The sequence below is a fragment of the Anolis carolinensis genome, chromosome 1 (genome assembly GCF_035594765.1).
Source record: "Anolis carolinensis isolate JA03-04 chromosome 1, rAnoCar3.1.pri, whole genome shotgun sequence".
NCBI lineage: Eukaryota > Metazoa > Chordata > Lepidosauria > Squamata > Dactyloidae > Anolis > Anolis carolinensis.
The window spans coordinates 33249163-33269202 of NC_085841.1; the positions used below are offsets into that span (position 1 = coordinate 33249163).

General features: G+C 39.1%; 1 protein-coding gene and 1 long non-coding RNA gene across 3 annotated transcripts in view; one reads left to right on the forward strand and one right to left on the reverse strand.

Moving 5' to 3' along the window:
• ush2a (usherin) overlaps positions 1–20040 on the reverse strand; it is a 617513-nt gene that overhangs the window by 173439 nt on the left and 424034 nt on the right. Inside the window, exon 49 of the mRNA XM_003216022.4 lies at positions 6174–6372. Within this exon, the coding sequence (XP_003216070.2) occupies positions 6174–6372 (199 nt within the window). The remainder of the gene's footprint in view (positions 1–6173; positions 6373–20040) is intronic.
• LOC134296645 (uncharacterized) overlaps positions 1–20040 on the forward strand; it is a 92452-nt gene that overhangs the window by 46467 nt on the left and 25945 nt on the right. The window lies entirely within an intron of this gene.

The window sequence follows — 20040 nt, forward strand, 5'->3', positions numbered from 1 at the left end:
ACCGGGTTGGAAACAGCAACTTGAATGGCATCTTGCTTCTCACCAAATGTGGACAGCACAACCTTGTCATCACCAACACACTCTTCCGCCAGAAAAACAAGCTCAAGACATCATAAAAGCACCCCTGGTCAAAGCATTGGCATCTCTTGGATTATGTAATTACACGTGCCAGAGACCGCCATGATGTGCTTCTCACAAGAGCCATGACAGGTGCTGATGACTGCTGGACAGACCACAGGTTAATCCGATCCACTATAGCTATCAAGATTGTCCCCAAACGCAGACTCCAAGGAATAAAAACAAGGCGTAAAATGAACACCCAAGCCCTTCAGGAGCCCTCCAAATGAGCCCTTCTCCAAACAACACTCAAGGATCATCTACCCATCCCGAAAATACCCATCCCATAACATCCCGAAAATGTTGAGGAGCATTGGAACAAACTGAAGATCTCCATCATCACAGCCTGCGAAGAAACCATTGGATACCAAACTAAGAACCATCAAGACTGGTTTGAAGATAATGACAAAGAGATCCAACAGCTAAATGTCAACAAAAGGAAAGCCTTCCAAACATGGCAGAGAGACACCAACTGTGCTGCCAAGAAAAAGATCTATGCCAGTGCAAAAGCTGAGGTCCAAAGAAGGACCAGAGAACTCAAGAACATCTGGTGGACAAAGAAGGCTGAAGAAATCCAACACTTTGCAGACACCCATGATGCTCAGGGATTTTTCAAAGCCACAAAGATCATTTATGGACCAAGAAACCATGGCATACAGCCTCTACGTTCATCAGATGGAACCAAAATTCTGAAGGACAAAACATCAATTGCACTACGTTGGAAAGAGCACTACCAGAACCTGCTGAATCGCAGCTCCAATGTGGAGCTGAGCTCTGCAAGTGCAGCATTTTTCAGAATGATGCAGAGAGTGTTTGATGATCAGGACATCCGTAGAGATACCAAGGTGCTTTTTTATAAAGCCATTGTCCTCCCAACCCTGCTCTATGCCAGCGAAATGTGGACGGTCTACAGACGTCACACTCAACTCCTGGAACGTTTCCATCAGCATTGCCTCAGAAAAATCCTACAAATCTCTTGGGAAGACTTTTGCACAAATTTCTTAAACTGATCAAATTACATAGCTAAATTACAATAGCTGTTGCCAAATTACATTGCTTTAATTCACAAAAAAGAAACATAATTTTCTGCATGGAAAATAATATTTCAACTGAGAAATATTAATTGCAGTATAGAAAATATGTTTTATGTGCAGAAAATGCTGTTCATTTTGCAATTAAACATGTGTCAATTTCATGCAGATTAAATCCCCAATTACTGCTTTTTCATGGCAGAAATATTTCTGCATTATAATACTTTCCACTCAGAAAATATGGTTTTCTGTGCAGAAAATCTGTGCATATCAAACATATGTGCATTTTGTACAGAATAAATCCTAAACTGTGAAGCCTCTCAATAATCTAGTATTTTTTTCATCAGTGTTTCGTTACACTGGTAAATATGTTTTTGGCTATTTTTCAAATACAAATGAAGTGTTCTGTAGCTCTTAATTTGTTATCTGGGGACGGTAAAGTTTTATTTGGAGTTGAACTAAAGTAGTAAGCCAGTGGATGTTGCTATCTTCCATTACCTCAGCAGATAATTGAAGGACACGAGTTCCCAGCATAATTTACTTAAATGCTAAAACTACACATTAAAAACACATACAGGAAAACAAAGAATACAATCCAATATTATCAGTTTCTGTACTGCTCCAACTTTAGATTCTCTTATGTGTTCTGCTTGGCTCAATTTTGAAGATGCCTACTAGAGTTGGTTATACCTACCTTTTCCAAGTTGTTTCACTGTATAAAGTTCTGGGTTACATTAAGTGACAAACACTGGTATTTTATGAAGCTAGGATCTGAAAGCTTTATCTTAGTGGAAACAGAAGGTGACTTTTACATTTTTGACTGACCCTTTAGAGGAGGATGTCATATAAGATGTTTATCATTTAGAATATTAATTAGTTTCTTTTAGTGACTTTCACTGATAAATGTATTCTGTTGTCCTTAAAACACCTTATCAACTTTTAAGATTGTATTTTTTTTTCTATCACTTTGTTTCGTACCTCTTTGTCTTGAGAGCATTACAGTATGGAGTTAGTGACAGTTTATTTATTTAATTAAAATGAATCCCATACTGTAATTCACTCAAGGCAAAGTAATACTAAATAAAGTGATAGGAAGAAACATAACCTTATGAGTTTTAATTAATTAATAAACTGGTTGATGAGATGCTTGTACAGGACAACTCCTGAATCTGTGGTACTGGTACCTGCCATTTCACATGTCCATGCCTGAAAAAAGTTATATCTAGGTTTTTTCTGGGCCTTCCAGCATGATTGTTGACCAGAATGTTGTACCCGAGGATCTAGAAATGCTTGAAAGTTGTCCAATCCAGGAACATATTTCCCATGAACATGGAGGATTGTATTGTATAACAATTTTTAAGGGCATGTATTTCCTTCTGCTCTTTTACTTAAGAGCACTAGAAATATCTCTCAGGGAAAATCTTTCTCACCATTCTCCGATTTTGTTAGTGAGAACAAAATACTGTATATACTCGAGTATAAGCCTAATTTTTCAGCCCTTTTTTTAAGACTGAAAAAGCCCCCCTCGGCTTATACTCGGGTGAGGGTCCTGGTTGGCTTATATTTGGGTCAACTTATACTCGAGAACATATGGTACAATTACTATTTTCCTCTATTATTATTGGCATTGTTACATTTATTATTTTTCTCTATTATTGTTGCTACTATTACATTTATTTTACTCTATTTATTATTATTATTATTATTATTATTACATTCATTATTTCACTCTCATCTTATTATTATTATTATTATGTTTATTATTTTACTCTATTTATTACTACATGTATTATTTTCCTGTATTTATTATTATTATTATTATTACATGTATTATTTACATGTATTATTAATCAGAGTTAGACAATCTTATCTTAAATTAGAGCTTTACGTAAATATTCAAAAACATTTAACCTACTGATGCCTCAATTATCTAATTTTATTGCTATCTATTTTTATTTCTGAAATTTACCACTCTCGGATTATACTGGAGTCAATGTTTTCCCAGTTTTTTTGTGGTAAAATTAGGTGCCTCGGCTTATATTTGGGTTGGCTTATACTTGAGTATATACGGTACTTCTCATTGTAACATTCTCACCTCCTCTTGTAAGTCTTTTCAGTTTGAGAATATTGTAATTCATGACAAATAAATGCCAATTGATTCACCTGGGATGATGATGAAGACTCTTACCCACCTCATCCTATGGAGCCACTTACATCAGCTTAAGATGGCACTAAGACCTATTTAATAAGAGCATACATGTCTTGTTTATGCTAATATCTGTTGTTGGATTTACTATGCTGCTGTGCTGCTACAGTTTCCTGTCTTTTTATGTGATGCTCCATAAATTATCACAACTTAAAATGTCGCAGCCTGATTTTCTACATCAGAAATAGGAACTTTTTTTGTTCCAAGGACTGAATTCCAATTTTGGAAAGATATTGGGACTTATATAGATCTGTGGGTGGAGTCAACAGTGAAGTGGATATGGCCTAAGTGGAGTACCAAAGTCACATTTATGTTCTTCAGAAATAAGGAAGGGTGCCTTTATATTAAGAACTAAGTAAAACTTTCATATAGTATTATAAATACCTATCTCGAACATGTCTACTCAGCAGTAAGTGTGATCACCTTATTCAGAAAGAAATAGAAGGGAAAGGTCCTGTATATAATTCCAAGGAGAAAGCAATATACAGGAATTTCTCAGGAAGAGCCTAAGATATATGGCACTAATAAATATGTGGGGTTGAATTACTTAACAGCCTACTCTTTTCCCCCTGAAGGCAAAAGTTTCTATCTCTAACCAGCTGTAATATAAGATTGTCTTCTGAGAAGTGGACCTTTTTCACTGTTCAGCTCTTATCTCTGATCAGCTGTTGAATAGCGGTAAGAGTTTTTCCCTGACAGGAAGCAGTCTAATGTGACAGGAGGTTTTTTTTCCCCCTGAACATGGAAAAATATACAAACATGGGGTATCTCTGAGTTCCCACCTCTTTTCCAAAGAGACAGCAAATTCCATACAGTCATTCCATAGTATTTTGATACTTCTGCAAACATATCTATTTCTAACAGTACTGTGCTCCCTATATGTATTTGAAAAATTGCCAATAAAAACTGTGAGGAAGTATTTATAGAGCTTCCTCTAATGCCTTTTAGTCTTATCATTTATCATAATCTACATGGCAAATATTAGTTTATTGGGATGATTAGATGCCTTTTTGGAAACTTGCTTGATTGAATGATTTGATTCTGCTTTACAGCAAATCCATTTAGGTTCAGCTACAAGGGGTGGCTGTTTACGTGACAATGATGAGCAACTATGAACGCAGCCCCATCATGATTTGTCAGAAATATTTTAAAATTATGGTCATTTGCAGATTAATGGTCATATTAGTTGCAGTTTAGGAACTGGATCAATATTGTAGTCAGAGTGTAGGAGTCTGTACACTGTTTGTTTATTGACAAATGAGCTAGAAAACTCTTAGTCTGAAGGTAAGATTTAATGTAATGAAATGATGTCCCTATTTGTCAACAGCATCATCGCACATGTAATGACAGTGTGTATTCATAAGTTTCGCTGTCAGACAAGACAGCAATTAGGAAAGTGAGTTATCTGAGTGATTCACATCAAAATATAAATTACAGCTGTTGACACAGCTTTGGCTTTGCGTTGCATTCAGTATTCAAGAAGTTGGCTCTTTTACTGTAAACCAGAATGTCACCTGTGCATCTAAATATCTATTGTGACTTTCTTGGAAATCATTATTAGTATAGCATGTTCAAAAAGAAAGTATGAAGATAAACATGTATTTCTCCACAGATTCATAAATAAAGATTAGTGTTACACTTGTCTACATTTAGAACAGCCAGAGTGACATGGGTATTCATTGAATTTAATTCACCATCTCTGATGTAAGTATTAAGAATCTTTTAGCGAGATTTAGAACTCTACTTCAGAAACATAACTTGTCCTTTTTCACCCCTTAACTCTTATCTCTGATCAGCTAATGGCTGGAGATTAAAGCTTTTGTCTCGGTTATAATATGGATGTATGTTGCTAAATGGAAAAATATACTTGCATGCAGGACCCAACATCTATGTTAGCTTCTTTCCCAGGGCCTAGTAAAACACAGTCATTCTATGGTATTTGGTTACTTCATTTCTTGTTTTAGCACTCAGGAACTAAGTTGTAATTGTTAATTTTACTTCAATATGTTAACAGTATTAGAATGTAAACACTGTCATTTCTACACCTTTGAAGCTTCACCCCCCCCCCCAGATACTTTTGCCAAAATCTAGTAGGTGGTGCTGTCAGTCACTCCACTCCACTAAACTTTTTGTTTTAGTGCAGCAGTTCACAAACCTTGTCCCATGGGTGTTCTGTACTTCAGCTCCTCAAGGTCCCTATTAGCTTGGACAATAAACAAGGATTTTGGGAGCAGAAACCCAAAATTTTGGGTGGGTCAAAGGCTGAGAATCAATTTCCTAACATATAATTTCAATCTGCAATAAAATTGAAGTCACATTGGGCATGCACAGTTTTTCCAAAAGCCTAATTCAGGATCCTTTAGTAATGCTAGTTGTGTTAGGTCTAGGAGTGTCTATAGGGCACACTATTAAGCTTTCATACAAACCACACATTTCACAGGTTTAGTGCAAAAGAATAACATGAGAGAAAACGTGAGTACTTGGGGAAGGATTACAACATTTTTGCAGATGGGAAGGAGAGGTTTGGATTTTTGTTCCATTTCAGTAAAATAGTATTGTAAACAAATATAAGCAGTCGGAAGCATATTAATATGTTCAGTGGTCATTACCACCAAAAGCAACTAATAAGAAATATTATGTTACATTATAGTGGGTGAAGCAGAACAGACTAACTCCAGCTCCGTCTATACTTACCTTGTTCCTGAACATCAGTGACACTACCCTGCCTCTGGGCACAAGAGCAACAGAAACAGGCCTAGTGTATTAGTAGCTTCATATGTGAATACATGGATCTTCCATCAGCCCAGTCCCAATTTTACCTTAAATTGAGGGTTGTAGCATTGTCCTCCACAGATGTTTTCATTAATATCACACACCAAGGATAGACAGGCTCCTCCACTTTGTTGCCTTGATAGTTGATGTGCTACAGTGCACTGAAGATGAGCCTTACGCAAGAGATCATATCTTAAAATAATGCCATTTGGTTGTCCTGGTGATGCCCAGTTAATTTGAAGTGCCCTAGAGCAACAAAAACATTAATGAGTAATATCACTAATAAAACCTGTGCTTTCGTTCATATCTCCCTAAAACTTAAATCTGCACAGGTGTCCTTTTAACTTTGCTGCAATAGAAAGGAGCTCTGAACGTGCCAGGAAAAAAAACACCTCTTCTTGGGAAAGATAATTATGGAACACTTAAATTATGATTCATCCTTTTGGCAGAAGGATAGATTTGAAAACCCTGATGCGTAATAGACCCTAACATATAATGGAAAAAGGTGTGTGCTTTAGCCAAGGTAAAGAACTGAGTTTCACTACAATATTTTTATTGGGAATAAATTTTTGGAAGTCTCTGCTATTTCAAATTATTGATTTATTGTATTCAAAATATAGAGATAGAATTGGGGTTGTTATATTTCTCAGATATTTAGGTTTATTTAAATTCTAGTGTCTGTTTGGAAAATTCTATACAATCCCCATATTCACAGGGGACATGTTCCCAGATTTTGAATGGACACATAAAACAGTGGATAACAGCAAACATTATTGTTAATAGAACAAATGGCTGAAGTATTAAGAAGAGGATGAGCCTGCAAAGCAGGTCCTATGTAAATAAATGAAACTGTAGATAAGTGAAATTGAGTATATTGATTCTGCAGATACAGGGATAATATTATATTTACTGCCCACATTTTCAAACTTTATTTAGCACTAGTAGGAGTTGATATATAGAGCTGAAAAATTAAGCTCTTGTAGGAGTTGAGATTTTGGGTCAAATATTCAGTCACTATACTACCCAATTGTTTATCATTGCCTTTCTGTGAGGTTAGTTAGTGTCTGAAACGTGACACCTATGGTGGATATTTTATATATATATATATATATATATATATATATATATATATATATATATATATATATATATAAAATAGATTTGACCTATTCCCAGTTCAATGATACAATTTTGGAGGAAAATCTACCTTTTTGGGGAAAGTCTAACTGATGGTGTTTTCCAGATAATGGAGGTATTGGAATGAATAAGAGTATGTGCAATAAAACATAATACCACAATAAAAGCATTATTCACTTCTGACATGATAATAAATTAATAAATAGATAGATAGATAGATAGATAGATAGATAAAAGCATTAATATTACTGCCACATTGTGCAACTGCAGAGGATAAAGCAGACAGTAGGGCAAAGTCAATTTACTGGCAGGGAGAAAGAAAAGTGGTAATGGAGTTGTAGATGGAGGAGAGGGAATCATTGCACACATGCAATGTGTGACATAAACTATGGGAGAAAGGAAAGGATGAGAAATGTAGTGGTACTGTACATTAAAGTACAAGGAAAAGAAAGAGAAAAAGGGGAAGGGAAAAGAGGGAAGGAAGAGTGACAGGTACAGTGGCAGGATCCAGAAAACAAGGGAGAAAGTCCCCTTCAAGATCAAATATTGTCCAGGATTGTTTTTGAATTGCAAACATGTGCCAAAATACGGGAAGAAAACAACATATGGCCAGCTTTCCTGTAATAAAAATATATTCTTCCCATAGTTTTTATATAGACTTTATGTTTGTCCAGGATAAAACTGGCAAAGGGGGTTTAAAAAGAAAAGACATCCAAGAAAACATCAGTGATAGAGTTGAAGCCTCTAAAGCCCTTAGGGGAAATACACTGCTTTACAGTAGTTCTAAAGGCCTGGTATTTTCTGCTAGCCATGCCCCTAGCAAAGACAGCCTCTGAAATGTCCACTTTGAAGACCAAAACTCCTATCTTTTTGAGGAATGCATTATTTAACACATTTGTGTCCTCACAACTCGTGGGGTAATTAGGATGGAAGAAAATAGTTTTCTAAAGACTACCCAGAATATTTCATGTCCAGGTAGGGTTCTGTCCTCGCATCTCCAGTGAAAATTCAAGAAACTATCCAAAAATATACTCTTTTAAAGGTCGTGGTGTCAGATTAGGTAAACAGATTCTTCTCAATACTTTTTATTGTTATTCTTCTTCATGTTATTGTATTTCCTTGAAAAACAACTATGATCCGTTATCTATTATTCCTAGAAGGAGTGGTCATATCTGAATTCTGTACTTGACCAAACAAAGAATATTTAGGAATACAGAGCATTTATATGAGCATCAATGCTGTTATATGACAACATTAATGGGCATGAAGGGAGGATTAATTTTCTTTTTAAAATAATTGTGTTGGGATATCTGGCATTCCTGTGTTCCTCAGACACTGGCATTTTGCAACTCTAGGCTAAAGCACCTGTTCTTTTGTCTAATCTTGTAAGTGTCTCGGTATGACTCACCCTACAAATTGCTTATCCCTCTGAATTTGTACTGCTACTATCTTAAAACCCACCTAATGCTGTATGATTCTTAGCTATTTAGCAGTAGTTTAGTAGTTTGTTTCCAATTAAGACAAGGGGGAATTTCACTTCCTGATCACTTGTTGGTGATCTTTGGTTAATATGCAACAAATATGCCTCTGAGGGAAACTACATTGAGCTCATAATTATAAGGTGATCAGATTTTCTCCCTCTAACAATTAGATTCATGTTTGAGTAATTAGACTTGCAAATGAAGCCCACATTTACCTTCAGATGACCAATCACCAATGAAAGCAAGCTAATTTGAAAGACATAGAGGTTGGAAAAACTTGACATTTTTATTACTGTAGGGAGCATAACCTCTAAACACAGAACTGATGTCTCATATACTATTATCCTGGGTAAGGTATCCATGTCTCTCTTTCAGAGTATGAGGGAAGGTGGGCAGCCTTGCTAAGATGAAAAGGCATGTGGGATTTATAAGGATCCTCCATTTTCTTCTTACTGTTAGTTGTTTATTGCCAACCTCTAATCCTATGCCTCAGAAGGGAGGAAATTTAAATTGCTTGCTTGGTGCAGAAGGCTCATAAATGTTTCTTTTTTTCTTACATAGTTTTGGTGACAATCTATTTCTACACTTATTAAGGAAAGAGAATAAAAAGTGCTTTCTCAGGTGAGACACTTTTCTCCCTATAGTGCTTCAAGTTTTCTAGCTTCCATCAAAGGAGAGACAAACTGTTACCTATGCAAAAGTATTGCATCCTTTCATTACTGTTAACACTAGTGACCAACTCAAGCACAAGAAGATTATGTTTTTCATACTCCATGAAGTGGCATAGGATCTTTTCTCCAAACATTACCTCATGGCTCACTTTCTGTTTTCATACTCTTTGCCACAATTAAGACTTCATCCCACATGGTTATAGGGCAGTAGTTCCCAAACTTATTTGGCCTACCGCCCCTTTCCAGAAAAAATACTACCCAGCGCCCCCTGGAAAGGGGGGCGTGGCTTAGAGGGGTGGGTGTGGCTCCTGCTCAAGAGGGCAGGGCTGAGCCTCTCCCCTAGTCCAAGATGTAGGGCTGGGAGGGGAGGAGGAAGTGGGTGAGGCAACAAATGGGTGGCCAGGACTGGGATGGGCGGAGTTACAAGCTCTGAGGCAGGGCTGAGCTTCTATCCCTGTCCTGCAGCACCTGATTTCTTTTCTTTTTTTGCAAGCAAAAAGTAAACAGAACAAAATAAATAAATTATTGTTGCTTCCTCAGAGATCCCAAAACAGTAATGGCAGAAGAAAGGAATCAGTACTGCCCATCTCAGCTGCTTCCTCCAGCACAATGTCATCATACTATTTACAACTGGACAAGTGGGATTCTTATCACACATGAAATTTTCCATTTTTGCCAGGAAAAACTATACTTCAGAAATGGAGAAATTCTAGAAACCCACAGTATGAGCGTGTATTGTGTGATGGGCTCCATCAATAGCCATTTCTAAAGCAGGTAGAAAGTTGGTGTATACTGCATGTGATAACTCCTTATTAGGCTTCACTACTGCTTTCTAGCCTTTTCCAATCTCTAGCCTGCATGTGATGAAATCAAGAGTGAAGCAGTTGTCCAGAAGGGGAAAGATTCAGAACAGCTATCTTCCTATGTACTTGCTGTACTACTTTCAGGCATGAGAAAAACAACAAATGGGAGAAACGATTTTTGGTAATACAGTCAACCTTCTTTATCTGTGGATTCATGGATCAAAAATAATCAAAAAGCAAATTTCCAAATTTTGGTTTTGCTGTTTTATAAGGGACACCATTTTACTATACCATTGTATATAATGGGACTTGAGAAACAATGGATTTGGTATCCATGGTGTCTCTTAAAACCAAGAGCCAGTGGATCCTGAGAACTCACTGTACTTTCAAGATTGAAAAGAGACAGCATACAGAAAAACAGGAAAGACTTTAGAGAACTCTTTGAAGATAATTTATAGCATTTTATTAATCTTTTTCCATGTATTAATTATATGTTTTCATCATGTATTATATTGTTTCAACAAACAAATATTTTAGACCTAAATCCAACTGCATGCCTCAACTAAAACAGATATATTTGATTAACTGATGAAAGCATAATTCAAAACCAAGGCTCTGGATTGGTTTTGTGTCCACTTTATGGTCAACCAGTGGCAAAGTGCTGTCCCTTGAAATGTGAATGAAGAGATTAATTGATATTATTTTTCACCTCTGTAAATATATAAAACAAGGGGCACTTCTGATCACCATTTTGAAAGGGTCTATCAAGGAAGATGGAGATATGTGGACCTGCTGCTGGGGTGTGTTGGCCAATGTATGGAGAGAATTGGCCTCTGTTCCTATGAACTTGCCTTCCCTTGATTTAAAACTTTAAGAACTGGACAATCAATTATTGGCAAGCCAGGCAAATATACACTCCTTTTAATTCTGTTCATTTATTAATTTCTTCAAGACAAGCACAGGCATATTTTTCCCAACTAAAAAGTAGAATTTAAGAGCACTTAACTTTAGCTAGATAATTTTTGAAACCATTATAGTTCAATTACATGGCTGCTATCAGAATACTTGGTGATAATGTAAATTAGCATTCATTTAAAGTTAGAGAGTTATGTTCAGGCAACCACAGCTGAGATAAACTTTGACATCTTTACAGAATAAAAATAACAGAGTGATCTATTATTTCACTACCTTGAGGTATAAACAGAGGAACACATAACAATAACAATCTGTAGTGGAAGAATTAATGTCACCTGTGAAGGGATAACTTCACAGGTTACTTGTAGAGTCGCCATTATTATTCTGAAGTCTTCATCTGACTTGCTGAATTAATGCCATAGTCTGTTGAAGTCTATTTTACATTCACTGCATACTCAGCTCAAGGGGGAAAATCTTACATATAAATGATTTACTGACAAACATGTAAAAAGAGAAGAAAGAAAAAAAGAAAGAAAGAAAGAAAGAAAGAAAGAAAGAAAGAAAGAAAGAAAGAAAGAAAGAAAGAAAGACAGACAAAGGAAAGAAAAGGAAGGGAAATGGAAACTTGATGGGCATCTCAGTCTACTGTTTTAAAGGCAAAAATACATACATACATACATACACAAGCTAAAATTCAAGGAGGGCAAAATGCTCCCTCATGCCCCCAGAAAACATTTTGGGAACAAAATCTGCCCAAATATCCCATAGACTTCATATTTCCTACTCCTTCCTGTCATTTAGTGACTTCTCTGCCCTCAATGACAAATTTGTCATGGTCATTGTAGTGACAGGAAGAAAGAAAACCCAGTGGTTTCCCATTTTAATCAAGTTTTGCATCTTGTTCATAACATAAATTGTAAGCAACCTCTGGCCTGCATAATTTGACTTGGAACCAAGGTACAAACCATCCTTTAAAAGAGAAAAAACAATTGGAAGCTGGAAGCTAGTTGTATGAGGAGTGGATGGGGTGAATTAAACTAATATGCCATTTCCTAATTGCTCTATTACTGGAGCAGCCAACTCAGCAGTAGCAGGAAAGTTTTGAAGGCATCCAGGAGTAACAGGTTTCACCCCTATTGTCTATTACATTGGCTTGAAATCATTAAATAACAAATCCCAATTTCCTTTGCATCCTAATGTAATGAATATGATACTGTATTACTTTTCACTGGTCCTTGGCTAACCCTCTAAATCAACACCAAATGCACTTACCTAGACTTAAATCAGCTCATTGTCAAGTAGAACAGAGCTCTTACTTCTTTTGTATAGTTATGATTTTCATTCTACTTAGAATTTCACATGTGAACTTTTGCTCAAACATGGTGCCATTAAACCAGGAAACGACAAGTAATTATGAAGCATGACTGAGTGAAAGAGGTATCTATGTCTCTTGGTCAGTATAGGTCAACTGGAACTTGAATAAAAGTTATTCTGATACAACCCACATCCACACAGCCAATTTTTCTCCCACACTATGGCTAGACGAACATAAAAAATAGAAGCTCCTGGAAATGTTGAACTAATTGGATATGTAATTACTAGGCATGTGCGATCCAGGAAAAAAATGGTTCTAAACTCTGTTTGAAAGTAGGGGCACTGGCGCTTCGTTTCTAAAGTCATTTCTGAATTTTGAAGCAAAAAATTCAAAACGTTCAAAAACTTCAGAATATTCATAATGAATTCGTTAATAGCGGACGCACATGTGCAATAGCGATAAACAGCACTGGGGGAACTTTAGGGGATTCTCCTGGCCTCATTTTTTGAGCTACCCTGATGAAACCTGCTACTGTGGTAGAAGACATTTACCCCTGCTAGCTCACCAAATATCAGAACATTTCCCTCATGCTATGATTTTTGGTGAATTTTCATAGCTTTTATAAAAAAACATTTTTAATAATTGTAGAAATCTGTTCCTGGTTTGAAAGTCTTATTTCCTGTTTCATTGGGTTGTCTTTACTTTGAAAGTCATTAACTACTTCAGAAACTTTGTTTTTGTAGCTAGAACTCTGTGAAATTGGTGGACACCCAGCAAACCATAATGTGCTATCATAGCATGATGTCCCTTGCGTAAAGACAAAGTTCTGGCAGTGTAATAAAGTTTTGCCATGTTTTTGTGACAGAACCAATTAGGAAGTGACAGTTATCAACCAGGAACAGAAATCATAGCACACCATCAAACCACTCCTGACAGATGCCCATCGGCCTTAGAATAAGGAAATCTGTTCCTGGTTTGAAAGTGTTATTTCCTGTTTCACAGGGCTTTTTGGGGCTGAGAGTTTGTGACTTGAACCCAGAGGGTTTGAACCCAAAGAAGGATTCAGCTATGTGTAACGTGGCTGGGGTCCCCAGACTTAGGGAATCCAGCAGAGAGGGTTTCTGGAAATGATGGGACATGCAGTGCCTAGAGGAGGCCAAACAAACAAACACACAAACCCAAAAGGGGGAGAGGGCTTGAACACAAAGAAGGATTCAGCTATGTGTAACGTGGCAGGGGTCCCCAGACTTGGGGACTCCAGCTGATTTTGTTTCACCCTACCACCAACCCCCTTTTTCTCAAAAATTAAACATTTCTTTATTTTAGAATTTTAAAAGAAAAAAACTATCCCCTTTTCCACCCCCACCCCCCAAAATGCCTTTTCTTCTTTATTAAGAGTTTACTTCTTCTTTCAATGGCTGCCCCAGTGCCTCCTCTAGCAACAGGCCAGGCAGGCAGTTAGGCAGCAAAAGACCAGCCGGCAGCCACAGGCAAGAAGCCTAGCCACCCTCTCCCTCCAACTCCCCAGCCCAGAATGAGCCTCGTGGCTTGCAGCAGACGCTTTTGAGGGAGGATGTCCAAACCCCTCCCCTTGCATGAACGTGCACAATGATTGATCAGGGAGGCAAGCCCAGGCTAGGCTGCTCCTCCCTGACAACCAAGTTTGGTTGCATCCAAAATGCTTCCTCATATATCTGAACAAAATAACGAGCCCATTGAATGAATGGGCTCCAACACTTCATAATCGCAGGCTAATTCCGAAGTGCTAATACGTGTCGGAACCCCGTTTGCAAATCTGAATAAATACGATTTTATTCCGATTTACGCCAATTCCGATTAATTCACCCATGCCTAGTAATTACTTATGTCTGAGCTTAGCACACATAGATTTTTCTTGTATTCTCCTGAGATCACTTTATATAGAATGAGATGGAAATATTTTAATTAATAAATACAAGCATATATGGTTGAATAAAAGCCTTGCTTTAGTAGCCTAATAAAACAGATAGGTTATCTGAAACCTATTGAATACATGCTGGATGAGTTGTGCTCAGCATGATGAGTAACACGTTTAGCTGGGCTGATAAGCTAAATTGTACTAGAAGGGTAAGTTCAAGCCACTCTTGTGGTCCCCAAACATTTCAGCTCTTCCCCCATATATTTTTAAAGTGGTTGTTTGGCCAATGTTGCTCCATTCAAATGCAGCAATTGTGTGAAAACACAGAAAGACAACCAACCCCAGAACCCAACCCCAGAACCCTGCATCACTCCCCAAACATTCATTTTCCTCTTTAGTCCCTTTAAAAAAGGTGACTGGGAGTGATACAACATCACTTTCTGTGACTGTTTTCAAATAGACTAAAGAGGAAAAGAAAGGTGTTTATACATAAGCTTATTATGGGGGATAAGGGCTGTGGAGGGAAAGCTGGATGGAAGATAGTGCTTGGGACCCATCTTGTTTTAAGCAAATTGGGAGTGTTGATTATAATGATACAATCTTATAATATTCCTTAAATGCTACATCCCCACTCCCCAAAGCTATACACAACCACAGCTTTGATACAGCAGTGGAAAGGCATATGTAATTTCAAATTGTGCATGTTTGTTAATCTAATTTAATCTAATATATTTTATATATTTATATGTATGTGTATATATACACTTACACATGTTCATGTGTGTGAGAGTAATTTTAAAACAAAGAGCACTTCTCATTCTCAAAAGCTTGCTACTAAAATGAAGAACTTGAAATATTTATAAATAATATATGTATTTATAATACTCATCTCTGTAAATATAGACACTGTATATGAATTATAATTTAGGACACACACACACATGTTGCAGGATGTGTTTGGTATTGCTATCCATTCTTGTGGCCCTCTTGTAAAAGTCAAATCTTTTCCCCATTGGCAGATACATATTGAAATGTCTTCTTATTTATACAATATGTTATTTTCCTCTTGAACCTATTCTTTGATGGGGGATAAAAAAGAAAATTTCATATGCAGGCCAGCACCTGCTGAAGCTGTCAGCTGTAGTGTTTGTCATATTTCAATCAAAGTTGAAGCTAGCCAGCCAGCCATTTTTATACGGCACAGTCCCTACATACTCAAGGACCAGAATTAATGAATTAGCTATTGATTAAATTCCACTCTAGCAAATCCACCGTGGCAAATAAATGAACTACCCAGGGCACGTGTAGGCCACAGCCAGACATGTCCGGGCAATCGATCAGTAGTTAGTATTCTTTTGGGATATAAGAACAGCTGATGATAATATGACATGTAAGGGAAGGCAATGGAAAAAGTCTGTTTCTGGCTGAGCCACTTATAAAATCTGTTTCTGGCTGAGCCACTTATAAAAAAGTACACTACTTTTTATCTTTCTGCATTTGTGTGTCATGACATTTTTAGTTTGTGTATAATAAAACTGACATGCTGAAGTGTTTAGTATATTACAAAGACCTACATCTATGAAAGCCAGGAGGAGTACAGGTTCCAGATTTGAATTCTCACCATCAAACAGGCTTTGATTGGGCCTGTTCATGTGACATAAATGCAGGAAGCTTAATTACATTTTGCAATTACATTTTGCAAAGACAACAGAATTCAGAGAAAAATTACAAAGAGTAAAAGAGGCTCTTTTGAATAGGTGTTCATACATTAGATTTTGGGTTATTTAAAAGAGATGTTTCTCATCTGTGCAAAAAAAATGCTAAGGGTTTTCTTTACCATATTAATACTCTAACAATATCTCATTAACACTATTCCATAAACACACACCACAGGCTATTTTATTGTTGTAACTTTGAGAAACATCTTGACAATGGATGCCCCTTATTTATAGCCTTTCTTTCAGAAATTTTGCCATTTTTGGATTTTTGTTGTTGTTTAAAAATGGCTTCATTTGTTACTATTCACATGTTCTCCCCCCTTTCTCCCAAGTTTGGTACCATTTTGCTTGGGGGTGAAAAGTATCTATAATAAAGGAAATGTGAAGACGGGCACAAAATAGCACATCCAGTAAATACAATACAGGCCTGGTAGTGAGGACTATGATCTTGAGCACTTTGCTTTCTTTTACATTCTCTTTAAGTAAAGTATTTTTGCCATCCTGAACGTGTAAGCTATGAATCATGATACATTTTTCAAAATCAAATTAATTTTTTCTCCAATCTGTATCAGCCAATTTCAACACCTATAACTATTTCCAATATGTTGTGCCTAGCTGCCATGTATGTGTTATGTGTGAAGAGACCTGAAGAAGAAAAGAAGTGGCAACATAAACAGATCTGAATACACAGGCTTTTTAAGAACGAGGCACTCCAAACCCTGGATGTGATGACCCATGGGCCTTGTAGTCCTGCTCATGACATTGTGATGCCTGATGAAGAAGAAAACTTGGGTTTTTTACCTTCCCAGTCAGAACTGGATTCTTCCCAGACAGATTCTTCCCAGCCAGATCTGGGAACCTTGCACCTGCAAGAGGATTATGTTCCAGAAGTATGTCAAACAAATACTGAGGCTACATCTCCAGTGTTTTCTCGCCATGAGTTTTGTAAACAACAGAGAGGTTTGGAAGCAGCCTCGCGCAGGAGTGCGAGAATAATTGCTAAGAATTTGCCAATTAAGCCTGCTTTCCATGAGAATCTTTAAGGAGTCAAACATCTGGTCTCAGAGATTAGCTTTCGTTTCTGGTTCCCAGAGAACTGCTCTCGGCGGGAAAGTTAGACTCTATATAGGTGTTTTACCCGCGGAGTAACTTTGCGGAGTCAATTCGTCAGCCTCCGGAGCGAGTTGTGTCTGGACAGCGCGCTCCGTTTCAAGCCTCGTTCCTGCTCAAGCCTTGTCCTTGTTTCCTGCCTTCGCTCCTGCTTCCCAGCCTTTGTTTACCTACGGACCTTGCCTTGTTTCCCAGGACTAAACCTTGCCTTGTTTCACGGATTTTACCAAGTTATTCCACGGACCTTGTTCTTGTTCCTCGTTACCTTGTTCTTGTTCCTCGTTACCTTGTTCTTGTTCCTCGTTACCTTGTTCCACGATTCAAGCCTTGTTTCAAGTATCAAGTTATTTCCTAGCCTTGCTCAAGTTCATGGACTAAAGGACCTTGTCATCTCCCCTCACTTTGCCTGGCAAAGTGAGTGTTTCGGTTATTGGATTACAACTTTGGACCTTAATATTTCATATTGGACATTGTTTCTTTGGACTAATTTTGACCTTTCCTGAAAGGTCTGCTTCTGGACTAACTTTTACATTTGCTTTTACTAACTTTATATATTTCCTTAATAAAGATATTAGATAGAATCTGGCCTCTGCGTATGGTTATTGGTGCTCTGTAGCCTGGGTCGTGACAGTTTGACTCCGCCACCCTAAGCACCAATTAACCTCGGCCAGAATGTCTACCGGAGTCGTACCTGGGCCGAGCGGCCAGCCGATTACCTACACCATCGACAAGGATGAGGTGGACCGAATCCGTGATAAGCTCAATGCACAGGATGGAGAAATAAAGGGTTTGAAGGAACGCGGAATCCGTCTTCCGGCCATGGCGTTGCCAACCAAGTTTACTGGAGAAGCTTCTAAGGTTCATGTTTTCCGTCGCCAATGCCAAGCTTATCTAGAGGCCCGTGATGCCGAGTTTCCCCAGGAAGACATCAAGGTGGCGTGGATTTACAGTCTCCTAGACGGGCCAGCGGCTAACTGGGCGACGGCTCTGTTCGACCAAGCCTCCCCACATCTAAGGTCAGCGCAACATTTCTTGGACCACCTTAAGGCGACCTGGGGAATCGAGGACAATTTGGAGGCAGCCGGGCACAAACTCCGCCGCCTCTTCCAAGGAGACAGACCCATGTCTCAGTACATAGCCGAGTTCCGAGTGCTGGCCCACAACACCGGCTGGAACGATGTTGCCCTCAGAGGACAATTTCGGGAGGGTCTCAACATTGAAATGCTGGAGGAAATCTCCAAGGTGGATCCTCCCCAAACGCTGGAAGCACTCATCGATCAATGTTTACGGGCTGAAGTCATGATTGCCAACAGGAAGCAGTGGGTACGAGGCCAGAGCGGTAGAGCTGGGGCAAAACCCCCCGCTCCCGCCAGCGTTCAGCCGCGTCCAGTGTGGAGACCCCCACCACCATCCCCATACCCCAGAGGGAGCGAGGAGGTGCCGATGCAGTTGGGCAATGTGCGTCCCAGATTAGATGCCGCCGAGAAGGCCCGCCGCCAACGCCTAAATCTCTGTTGGTATTGCGGGAATGGGGGCCACTTCGCCAGAGAGTGCCCAGCCAAAGGGAAGCCCGCCGCCCGTCTTGCGGCGGCGTCCTCCACGGAGACGAAGACGTCTGAGGCGGCTGGCACACAGCCGGCGGGGGAAGCCAACGACCGGGCGTAGAGAGGCTCGCCAACCCGGTCAAGAAACCCATTCAAGAGCCGCCAACCGGGGTCCTGTTCCTTCTAGTGGTCACCTTATGGTCAGCAAAAAAGGGACCCGTCATGATCCACGCCATGATAGACTCAGGAGCTACCAACAATTTCATTGATAGAGAGTATGCCGACTCTCTGGGATTACAATATCATGACTTCAAGAATGCCCGTGTGGTGCAAGCCATCGATGGCCGCCCTCTCAAGACGGGCCCCGTAAGCCAGTGGTCGGAACCCACCAGGATGTGGATAAGGGAACATATGGAAGAGATTTCCTTCTTTGTTACTGAGGTTCCCCATTTCCCTGTGATTTTGGGGATTCCATGGCTGACACTTCACGACCCAAGCATCTCCTGGTCCAACAGAGAACTGCAGTTTGCTTCAAAGTACTGCCAAAACCATTGCCTCGTAGCCAAGGTCTGCCATGCCACAGACACCGAGCCCATTATCACCTTGCCAAAGAAGTACTCCGAGTATTGGGATGTATTCAATGAAAAAGAAGCCGAAAAATTACCCCCACATAGACCTTATGACTGTGCCATTGACTTGGTGGAGGGGGCCCCGATCCCGCGAGGGCATCTCTACTCCCTGACTGAACCAGAGCAAGAAGCTCTCAGGGAATTCATAGAGACAAACCTTCGCAAGGGATTCATCAGACCCTCTCAATCCCCAGCCGCCTCCCCAGTGATGTTTGTGAAGAAGAAGTCAGGGGAATTACGCTTGGTGGTGGACTACAGAGCATTGAATAATATCACCAAGCGGAACAGCTATCCCCTGCCCTTAATCTCGGATCTACTAGACCGACTTCGAGGAGCCAAGGTTTACACCAAGCTGGATCTTCGGGGAGCTTACAACTTAGTTCGCATCAGAGAAGGGGACGAGTGGAAGACCGCCTTCCAGACTAAATTCGGATTATTCGAGTCCCGAGTTATGAATTATGGATTATGCGGAGCTCCCGCAACGTTCCAGCATTTTGTCAATGACATTTTCCAGGACTATCTAGATAGGTTCTTGATAATCTACCTGGACGATTTTTTGGTGTTTTCTAGATCACAATCAGAACATGAGAACCACGTCAAAATGGTGTTGCAACGATTGCGGGATCATGGACTTTATGCCAAGCTAGAAAAATGCGCTTTTGATCTACAAGAGGTAGATTTCCTTGGATACCGT